The sequence below is a fragment of the Camelina sativa genome, chromosome 2 (genome assembly GCF_000633955.1).
Source record: "Camelina sativa cultivar DH55 chromosome 2, Cs, whole genome shotgun sequence".
Taxonomy (NCBI): Eukaryota; Viridiplantae; Streptophyta; class Magnoliopsida; order Brassicales; family Brassicaceae; genus Camelina; species Camelina sativa.
This window is the reverse complement of record NC_025686.1, coordinates 28,639,855-28,651,025: the sequence shown is the minus strand read 5'-3', so window position 1 is coordinate 28,651,025 and position 11,171 is coordinate 28,639,855. Positions and strand designations below refer to the sequence as shown.

The following is an 11,171-nucleotide window of genomic DNA, read 5'->3' as shown; positions in this document are numbered from 1 at the left end:
ACATCTAGATTTTTTTTTTTTTTTTTTGTGAATGTTGCTAAAAAAAATTTAATAAATGAATATGATGAGACAAAATAAAATTTGTAAGTCCATGTGATTAAAGTTTGACCTAACTTTATTAAACTACGTTGATTATTTTGGTTCTGGCGCACGTGCGGCAACTCATAGTGGGGTTGGGTGGGTCTATACTCTAACTATAATATTACCCCTACAAATGGTCAACATTTTGCTATTTACAATTTTGATAGTATAAATTTACTACTTTTAGGATAACATAAAATTATACTTTAAAACTGAATTATAATTTTTCTAGACTTTTCGCTTTAGTTTACTAGTATTTTATGGTTCCAGTGCATATTTTGTGGTAAATTAAAAAGAATACAACTCCGAAGCAGTTTAAATATTCTCAGCAGTGAATGCTTAGCTAACTTCACCATTTTTTTTCTTAAAAACCTGACTGCATTCAATGATATATAGATTAACAACAAGAACAAAATAATGTAATTATCAGTGACGAAAACACAAACATGTGCAACATTAGACTTGTGTTGAACATAACGAAGCACTTTAATTTCATCTCCAGTGGGCATGTGACCCTTTAATCATCTTACTACAAAGTACGTATTTGGGAATAACATATACTATATAAAAAGTTGATATATATTTCTCTTATGTGAAATACAAATCTACCACGAGTTGAAATTTTTTTTATGTATTTTGTAATTTTTATATAAATTATAATTTTATGTGATTGTTTTTAAAAGTTATTCTGAATAAAACATTATGTAACAAAATCACATGTTAAAGATGAAGACTTGAATTTTTTTTTAGATTTTGTTGTTAGTATAATCCAAAATCACTCTTAATCCATGGAAAATTGATTAATTTTTGAGATTTTGTTACCTATATATAATTAATTAAATATTCTGTAGAGATTATTATTTATTTTTTGGAATAGAAAAAGAGGATCTAAAATGATATTTAACTAATAATTACATTTCATACCTGTTCGTGTTGGGTTTCGTTGGAGAAAGGCCCACTCGATAGGCCCACTAAGAAGAGAATCTCGACAACGAAAATGGGCCTGGTTAAGGCCCGGAAGGAGAGCTCGAGTTTGGAAGCGAGGTCAACTCGGAGAGGAAGTCGGGATCTACATAGTTGGGATCGTGTGCGAGATTGCAGGAGGAGATTGAGGAGAAGTTTGGCTTAGGGTTTTAGTTTAAATATCCGGCTTGGTAAAACGAGGAGACACATGTAATTGAGCTCAAAGCAAATCAATAGAAAAAGTCAATACAAAAGTCCAGTTCGTTGTTTTCCATAGTTCTAAGTCGATTTGTACCGAAAGTCTACCCAGATCTTATTTCACAAACTTATTCTTCTAATTGTTTTTTCTAGCCCCAACAATACCTATTAAATAATTAATTTTATAATCCATATTATAGTCTTTATATACTTTTGTTTTATTATATAGAGGATGCTTAAAACTTAAAAGCCTTAAATAAACAAATACCATGTTATTGTAATAAAAAGCTTTCGTTAATAAAAGAAATTCGTGGGGGCTGACTTTTTCAGTAACTGTGTAACGATTTCGAATCAATTTGAGATTTTTAGAAATTAAATTGAAAATGACTTATCTCCAGACGAAGACAGCAGTTAGAGGGTAATTAAGTCAAGACAAAATTAAAATTATGAAATAATTCAGGGATAAAACTGTAATCACCAACGTGGTTGCTTAAAATTTAATAATTACGAGATCCAACGGCGGTAAATCACACTCTCTTGTAATCTCAAAGGTTATAGTTTGTGCCGTGTTCACTGATATAAAAAGATCATCCCCCTCATTAGTAAAGCCTTCCCTTTTTTTCTTTTTCCCATTTTCTTCTTTCTTCTTTCAGATCTTTTTATCTCTCATTCGTTTTATAAAATCTACGAAACAGCTTTAGGGCAGAATAAATCGGAGATATCAGATCAAATACTCTGGGTTAGTTTTTTTGGGGTTTCACAGAAACCCTAGAGCCCGAGAGTTACTTCCTACTCACTCTATCGATCGATCATGGAATCAAACGATGAAGATAGTGATATATGAAGCTAGAGCGAAACAAAGAAATCAGAGAGAGAGAGAGAGAGCTTTCTTGGAATAGAGAAAGATTTGTAGTTTAATTGAGGTAAAGTTTGTTTATTTCCTTTTTTGTTCTATATGATTTGATTTAGTTAAAAAAAAATCTGATTGATAAAGATTGATACTGATAGATTTTTCTTTTCATTTTATTTTGATGATTTATATGTTGCCTTTATTTTCTGGAATCTGTTCTCTTCCTATAGTACCATTTACATACACGTAAACCCTTTTAAGAATTTTATCGACTTCTAAATAGATCTGATAACTTTTCTCCTGGCCATCTTGATCCTGGTTTGTAATGTTTATGATCAGAGTTTTTTTTTTTTTTTTTTTTTCACGTTTCCATTTCACTATTCTATTACTTGTACGGATTTTTTTGTTGTTGCACGAATCACGATAACATTTATTTACAATCTCTCAACACTTCATAGGGGTCTCATCTAATGACTTACACGAAGCTTCCTCGATGCATTTATTTTCACGATCCCTATTTCATTATTTTCAAGAAATTTTTTCGTATTTAATTAAAGAAACTGATTATTTTCTTTTATATTCTTCTTCACAGGCTCTCAAGTCTCTCAAGAGAGAAACAAAACAAGAAAATGGCGTCTTCAAGCTCTCCTTGCGCAGCTTGTAAATTCTTGAGAAGAAAATGCACTCAAGAATGCGTATTCGCTCCATATTTCCCACCAGACCAACCTCAAAAATTCTCATTCGTTCACAAAGTCTTTGGAGCAAGTAACGTCGCTAAGCTTCTCAACGAGCTCGCATCTAACCAAAGAGAAGACGCCGTAAACTCTCTATTCTACGAAGCCGAAGCTCGACTACGCGATCCTGTTTACGGTTGCGTCGGTTTGATCTCAATCCTTCAACACCGTCTTAAACAGCTTCAACACGATCTTGAAAACGCCAAGAAAGAGCTCGCTACGTACGTTGGTCCTCAAGCTATGCTCCCTATTCTCCAACCGCCTCCTCAACCGCATTTCATGTCTCTACCGCCGCAACCTCCTCAACGACCATCTTCTTCTTCGGCGTCTGTGTTGACTCAGCATCATCATAACTTGTTGCCGATGATGGCTATTCCAACTGGACAATTGTACCAGCAACAGCAGCAGCAGCAGCAACAGATCTTTGAGGCTCAGCAGTTAGCAGCGGTTGCGAGGGAGCAACAGAATGAGATGTTTAGAGCTTATGGAGGAGGAGGAGGAGGAAGTAGTAGTCCACACCATCAAAACCAAGCTCAAGTTGAGATTTTGAGGTTTAATAATGGTTTTGACTCTATACCGACCGGTTCAGTAACTGTTACTGGGTTTAATCAATTAAGCTCCGGTGGTACAGCCGTAACCGGAATGTCTCTTGGAGGTAACTTTGTTGATGATAGTCCTTCGACGAATAATAATTACCATACGGATCAGCAGTTACATCATCATCATCATCATCAACATCAACAACAGCAACATCATGAGGCTCAACTATTCATACCTACACAATCTTCTCAGCCGCTACCGCTTCAAACGCAGGAGACGCAAACGCAGACGCAACCAAATTCAGAGAGCGAGGAGGGTAGAAGGAGTGTCATTGGTTAATCTCGCTCGCTAATTGAGGAAATAATAAAAAAAGAGGGATATTAAAAAAAGAAAGATACGGCCTTTGACCTTCTCGCTGCTCGATAAACTCTACAAAATTTTCCTAAGGTACGTGGCAAAAAACTCGATTTTCATTTTCAATAATTAGGGTTTAATTTGTTACATGGATGATGGAGTTCTTTGCGTTTTCTCTGCATTTTGAATGTTCTTTATTTATGGTATAGCACAGTTACAGTGGAACAGAGGAGGTTTTGCTCTTTACATATAACATTTAATGAAAAAGCCTTGTCATGTCTTCAATAACTCTCCTATACTCTCACATAGCCATATAGCCCATATTTTTAAACAACTTCCTTTTTGTTGGATTCTCTGAACAATAATGCATTAACTAACCTAGTTATTTTTTTAAAAATAGGGTTTAAAAGAAAAAAGAAAAATCATGGTGGGTCATATCACTTCACCAATTCTTGATTTAGACTTGTGTGATATGTAGTAATCTGTTCTACTCTACCTAATAGAGATGAAAGAGAGAAAATTTGTGTATCTTAAGATTTGCTTACACCTTTCTGTCTGGAAATCTTTTTAAGTGTTGTCCCATAAGATACGCTTTTATTCATGCATGTATTAGCGTCAATCACATCGATCAAGTTCTTTTAATTAATTTTAATAGACATCGTTTCTTAAGTCTCTCTTGGATCATTACTTTAGTTTTTTTAACTTATTTCCTCGACTTTTCTTGCAGTTGGAAACTCTGACTTTGCGCAAGGCATTATGGACGCAATCGAGTTTTCCTTTCAAACCTTGTCGCACTTCCAACAGCGAAAAAGACACTCACCACGTAAAAGTCACAATCGACTCACAAAAAAAAAGTCAGCGTTATTTGGTTGATTTTGAGTATCATACAGGCAGTTTTTGCTGAAGAGTATAAAAAGTATATATAAAACCAAAGGCTCGTACGTATCAGACTGGACAAAAGATCTCCAACTCCATATCCCGTCCGCTTCTTTAGCATGGACACAAATACTTACTACTTTACTTTTTTTTCCTTTTTCTTTTTGGTATCTTCTTCTTATTATTTTTTTGACATTTCTTTCGGTTTAAGGAAAAAAAATGAGAGATAGTGTTTTTGGTTGCAAATCTATTTGTAAATTAGATGTCAAGAGGATGGTCACTTGGCCTAGTGGTTTATCATATCGATGTCAACCGAAGGATTATATAAAAACTATGGAATAATCCATCTTTGTTTTATCCTTGTTTACAATATAATTGTTATTTCTGAAAATTTATATGTCGTTTAGTTTTGTTTTCTCTTTCCAAAAATGATATTTTGAAGTGTGACATGTTTATTGAAAATGGTTACACTTACTTTTACATACTGATTTGTTTTTAGACAACACACTTATTAACTATGAGTCTCGATCGTGTTATATTTACTCAAAATGTAAACAAAAGGAGTAAAGTTTATAAAACACCCCTATAATAATTACAAAAAGGCTACTACATTTTTAAAAAGAGAGTGTGCTTTACTTACTTATAAACAAACACATATGATAATGATCAAGTAGGTAAATGAAGCTAAAGAAGTAGTTAAGTGTGAATGCTTGGCAATTAAGATTGTGTTGGTTCATTTATTAACACTCTTTGACCATTCACAAATTTATACTATTTGGCTCTCTCTTCCATATCCTCACCGTTTTGTAAAACCCTCCCTTAAGGACCCCCAACATAACATGATGTGTATAAATCCCACGCACACTTTAATAAAAACGGGCCGCTGATAAACAGATAATAATACCATTTAATTTCACAGAATCAATACCAATCTAAGTATAAAACTTTTAATCAATTTGTCAATGTCATGAATGATCATATCAATCAGTAGCTATATATCAATGTGAGTGTGGTTTAGATATTTTACCTGAATGATCCATGAGAATGGAAACTAAATGTTCATGTGCATGTGCATGTGCATATAATAGTATAGTAATCTCACCAGTAGGATGCTTAGTATAGCAATAAAGAGAAGGTGATGAAATTGATGAGCATCGGTCATTAAATTAAGCACTGACCCATTAATTGCGCACTTACCCATAAACCCCATTCACCCCTTATATTAGTATTAACTTACAAAATAAAATAAAATAAAATGATACTACTATGTACAGTACATACAACTCTCTATTTCTAAACACACTAGTCACTAGTGTACCTTTTTCGGTACTATAATCAATGTCTCGTGTCGCAATAAATCCCATAAAAAGATTTCTAACTAGGTCAATCCAACAACCAATTGAATACAACAGTCCTTCGTGGATTATAATAATTTAAAGTGTGTCTAGACGTTACATATATATGGACCGACAAAATCAATAAGCCAAAGTTTGACTAAATACAATCATGCAAAATATGATAAAAATGCTGTTCATCCATTGTATAAATGGGCTGGCCTTTTGGTATGTTGTAACTAAAGGCCTTTTTAATTAACAAAATTAGTGACAAAGCCCATTAATTAAATTAAAAAACGTTTAAAAAGTTACCACGTCACTGTCACTGTCATCATCAACAGTAGTCAACACTCAACTTGTCTCAATCTCCGTTTACGTTATTGCAACGAGTGTCAGCGCTTGACGCCGTCAAGTAACGGCATCATACTACGGAATATTCTTTTGATCACATGGCACGTGACTTTCAAGCTTCTGTTACCTTCTGAACTAAGTTTTTCTTTTTTCCTCCAAACTATTTTTTTTTTCTTATAGAATAATATGTTTATAATATATACTTTTTTATCACAACTATATATGTTTCATAAAATTTCTTTAACTGGAAAAAAGGGAAAAAAAAAGAAAGAAATCGAAAGGACTGAAGTCACACTGTTTTCTTTTTCACTTTAGTTTAATTTTATTTTTGGGGTCATAGTTCCTTACGAAGCAACATCAAGCATCAAAACGCGGCGGCTGTTGTCGTATCAAAGCAACAGAACGTTGTCGTTTTTGAAGATTTATCCTTATCTCTTGGGGCAACCAAATTGTTATTATTATTATTTTATTTTTGCTTGGGTTTGGTCTTTCTTCTTATTCTCTCTTTCCTCATTCGTTGTTACCTTTTTCTTGAAAGATATGTTTCCATTTCTCGAATCTTCTTCTTCCTAGATTCCAGCGACTTAACATATTCGAATTCCTTCTTTTTATTTGATTTTTTGATCAGAGATAAAGAAATGGATCGAGCTCCGGTGACCACCACCACCACCACGGCAGGAGGACCTATTGATATGCCGATTATGCACGATAGTGATCGTTATGACTTCGTTAAGGATATTGGCTCTGGTAACTTCGGTGTTGCTCGCCTTATGAGAGATAAACTCACTAAGGAGCTTGTTGCTGTTAAGTACATCGAGCGAGGAGACAAGGTTTCTCTTATTCTTCTTATTAAAAATCTCATCTTTTTTTTTCTATATTTGGAAGTTGATTATATTTATAGTGTGTTTGGTTTTTTTTAAAAGTTTTTTCACTTTCCGGATTTAGTGGTTTGGTGGTACTTGAAAGTTTGCGTTTTTATTTGATGTGGATGATGGTTTTGGCTTTTAATGTTGTGATTTTTGAAGATGTTGAGCTTCCTAATTCTCTCAACATTTGAATTGAATGGTTTTGATTTGGGTGTTATTTGATTTCAAGTTGTTATTTTGTGAGTGAGGTTTCAGTGTTGTGCTTTTGTAGATTAGGACAGTTGTGAATCACTTGTGGCTGAGTAACCTTGTAACTGTGGGAGTTGCAGATTGATGAAAATGTTCAAAGGGAGATCATTAACCACAGGTCATTAAGGCATCCTAATATTGTTAGATTTAAAGAGGTATAAATAATTTAATCACTTTTTGTTTTTTTTTTCAGTTCTTGTCTTTTTTTTGCAATTAGTTAAGCCAGTGATGATCCTTTACACTCTGTTTACATTCTTGTGTACATTTGAGGGTAGGTCATTTTGACGCCGACTCATCTGGCTATCATAATGGAATATGCTTCTGGAGGCGAGCTTTACGAGCGGATTTGCAATGCAGGACGGTTTAGTGAGGATGAGGTTTGCTTTGCTTTTCAGCTCAACTTCTCTTAATCTGAATTTCAAGTTTGATTCTTGATTTTTTCTTCTTGTACAGGCTCGCTTCTTCTTTCAGCAGCTTATATCTGGAGTCAGTTATTGTCATGCCATGGTATGTGTAGAGATATTGTTTCATGGTCATGGATCCTAAGGGCTTATATTCTCGTTAATTTGCACTTGTTAAATACTCTGCTTTTTTCATGTGTTTGTGAAGCAAATTTGCCATCGAGACCTGAAGCTGGAGAATACATTGTTGGATGGCAGTCCTGCTCCTCGCTTAAAAATTTGTGATTTTGGATATTCTAAGGTACTATTACTTATCACAAAGTTTTATCCTTTTGTTACCAGCAGCAACTGTGCATCTTTTGTTTCCTCTATTCTCATACTAATTTCCCCTGTTTTTGTGCTGTATCACAACTTTTGCTTATCTCCATATACTTTGTTCAATGTCTGTTTTTTTACTTCCTTTACGCATTTGTTTTTGACAGTCTTCTGTTCTTCATTCACAACCAAAGTCAACTGTCGGTACTCCTGCATACATTGCTCCAGAGGTACTGCTTCGTCAGGAATATGATGGCAAGGTAAAGAGAGGCTTTAAAGATATATTCCTTTGTAGTCTTCTTTTTTTTATCCATGGATGAATAATCGAACTAATGATCGAGTGTTACAAAATACCAGATTGCAGATGTATGGTCATGCGGTGTAACCTTATACGTCATGTTGGTTGGAGCTTATCCCTTCGAAGATCCAGACGAGCCAAGAGACTATCGCAAAACAATACAGGTAACCTCTTAAAACGTTATCTTATCTCTTGATGTTGTTCCTCTTATTCTCTCTTTATGATTCTGAAACACAGAGAATCCTTAGTGTTAAATACTCAATCCCTGACGACATACGGATCTCACCTGAATGCTGTCATCTAATCTCAAGAATCTTCGTGGCTGATCCCGCTACCGTAAGTCACTTCTTCTTCTTCATCTCTAATCCTCAACTCATCGGCGAAATGATAGTTTTGAGGGTTGTTTGTTATTATTACAGAGGATTAGCATTCCAGAGATCAAGACTCATGATTGGTTTTTGAAGAACCTCCCAGCTGATCTAATGGACGAGAGCAACATAGGAAGCCAGTTTCAGGAGCCTGAACAACCAATGCAAAGCCTTGACACAATCATGCAAATCATCTCTGAAGCCACAATACCCGCTGTTCGAAACCGTTGCCTTGACGAGTTCATGACTGACAATCTTGATCTTGACGATGACATGGACGACTTTGATTCTGAATCTGAAATCGATATTGACAGTAGCGGAGAGATAGTTTACGCTCTCTAATTAAAAAAGCTTTTTAAATGACCAAAAAAACACTTCTTTATATGTTCTGCTGATCCTCTGGTTTCAATTCCTACCATTTTTCTATTGTCTCTGTTTGTTTCTTGTTCTTCCTCACATATGCAATGTAAAATATCATATTTATGTATATGTTATATATAATATTTTCCAATGTTACAAAAACGTCACACACACAAAAGCAAATTAACAACTAGAACAGTTGAAGCAAGTTGAGGTTATGTTCTGTTTCTTGTTCTGTTATTGTTAAATTCTTCATTTTTCGTTTCAATCGTTTCCACAAGAACGCAGTCTCTTCGTCGCATTTCACTTCAAGATTCTCTAGATGCTTCACTGAATCCGGTAATACGCATCGATAACAATCTTTCATCGAAATCGTTTCAAGTTTCTGCAGATTTCCAATTTCTAGAGGCAATTTTTGCAGTTGGAAGCCACCAGAAACATCAAGAAACCGCAAATTGCTGAGTTTCTCAATCGTTTTAGGCAGCTCAATGAGACTAGTGCAACCACTCAGTCTCAACACTTCAAGGTTCCTCAAGTTGCATATAGCTTCTAGGACTCTGCAAAGCTTGTTACAGTTTGTGACGCTAAGCTTCTTCAGTGAAACAACTTGATAGATCCAATAAGGCAAGTCAACAAGATTGTAGCAGTAATCAATTTCGATTTCCTGTAAACTCTGTAAAGTTTCAGAAACATCAACTTCTGTCTCGTTGACAGTCTCAACAACGTGACACAACCATAATGACAGCTTCTCAAGACTTATAAGTTGCAAATAGGGAATGTCAAGCAGATTGATTGAAACTTTCTCGAATCTAATCCGTTTCAGGTTTGGTAATGAGCTGAGACACGACAAATTGGTTACTTTTGCAGGATCAAGACCATGATTAATGATAATCACAACTTTCAGTTTCTCCATTGTAGCAATGAAGTTTGGTAATGCATAGTTAGATGAAGAGAGATTAAGAACTAAAGCCTCAACATTTGGACAATACATTTCACCCCAACCTGATGAAAATAAATAATCTGTAAACACCAAAAAAGAAAAAGAATCAATCATATACAGTTGTAAAAAAATGTGGTTAAAGAATGTGTGTAACAGAGTAAAGAAGTAACTATATATTTACCAGTAGAGATAGCTAAGAGAGATGCAGTAATAACGATAGGATGTTTTGGATTCAAACACCAGTTTGGGAATTTGTTTTCTTGTATCTCCAAGTTTAATCTTTTCCTCTCGAAGATTGGTTCTGTCTGGCATTGATTTATAGCAAATTCTCTAAGGAAGTTGTCTTGTTTGACCAAGAGCTCACTGTAGAAACTATTCTCACACTCATTCCTCCTGTTAATGCAAACAAAACAAAAGGAAAATTTGAAAAAGGCTATAAATCTCTTTACAAGAAGGAAATATACAATTTTTCTTTAGGTTTTAGGTTTAAGAATTTTCAAATATATAGGGAGATTAAGAATTGGTGGATGAGCAGAAAGCAACATACCCTAGAGGAAGAAGTTGAAGGAGATTGTGAGAGGCGAGCTCTTGGAGGTAAGTCATACAAAGACAACTCTCTTTGCCGTATAATTCAGACCATAAGTCAATTATTGTGGAAGCTATTATCTTTTGGTCTTCAAGAAACGAGGCCATGTCCAAGAAACACTCTCTAAGATTGTGAGGCAAGGCATCAAAGTCCATAACGAATGGAGAGGAGTTTTAGAAATTTAAGATCAAAAAGCCGAAAACAAAGAAATTTTACTCTTTTGAATGACTCTTTCTTCTATTATAAAAACGTGACTCTTCCACATAATGATGGGTTTATAAAGGAAAAGTACACGCGGGAGTTTTAATGGAAACTTAACAAATCAAACCCAAAATAGAAGTTTAAGTTGGAAAAATGAAAAGGAGTAAAAGTGACTTGACGTATACGAAAGTCCATAAACCGTGGTTCGGTAAAAGATGTAAACGTGCTCACATTGTTTGAATTAAAATGTGACAAGAAAAATAAGAAAAGATCTCTTTAAAACAATTTTTTGACTAAATTAGTGGT

General features: G+C 34.6%; 3 protein-coding genes across 3 annotated transcripts; 2 read left to right on the top strand and 1 right to left on the bottom strand.

The window, feature by feature from the left end:
• LOC104745274 (LOB domain-containing protein 36-like) lies at nt 1,863–4,953 on the top strand. Its single transcript, XM_010466479.1, has 3 exons — nt 1,863–2,165; nt 2,685–3,813; nt 4,448–4,953. The coding sequence occupies exon 2, from the start codon at nt 2,722–2,724 to the stop codon at nt 3,703–3,705; it is 984 nt and encodes a 327-aa protein (XP_010464781.1). The 5' UTR covers nt 1,863–2,165; nt 2,685–2,721; the 3' UTR covers nt 3,706–3,813; nt 4,448–4,953.
• LOC104745257 (serine/threonine-protein kinase SRK2I-like) lies at nt 6,780–9,265 on the top strand. The gene is made up of 9 exons (XM_010466456.1): nt 6,780–7,111; nt 7,477–7,551; nt 7,672–7,773; nt 7,850–7,903; nt 8,006–8,098; nt 8,280–8,372; nt 8,470–8,574; nt 8,648–8,746; nt 8,830–9,265. Exons 1-9 carry the CDS (start codon nt 6,920–6,922, stop codon nt 9,118–9,120), a joined length of 1,104 nt encoding a protein of 367 aa, XP_010464758.1. The 5' UTR covers nt 6,780–6,919; the 3' UTR covers nt 9,121–9,265.
• Nucleotides 9,251–10,881, bottom strand: LOC104745267 (probable disease resistance protein At5g66890). The gene is made up of 3 exons (XM_010466468.1): nt 10,626–10,881; nt 10,260–10,471; nt 9,251–10,158 (listed from the first exon to the last, which is right to left on the bottom strand). The coding sequence occupies exons 1-3, from the start codon at nt 10,817–10,819 to the stop codon at nt 9,329–9,331; spliced, it is 1,236 nt and encodes a 411-aa protein (XP_010464770.1). The 5' UTR covers nt 10,820–10,881; the 3' UTR covers nt 9,251–9,328.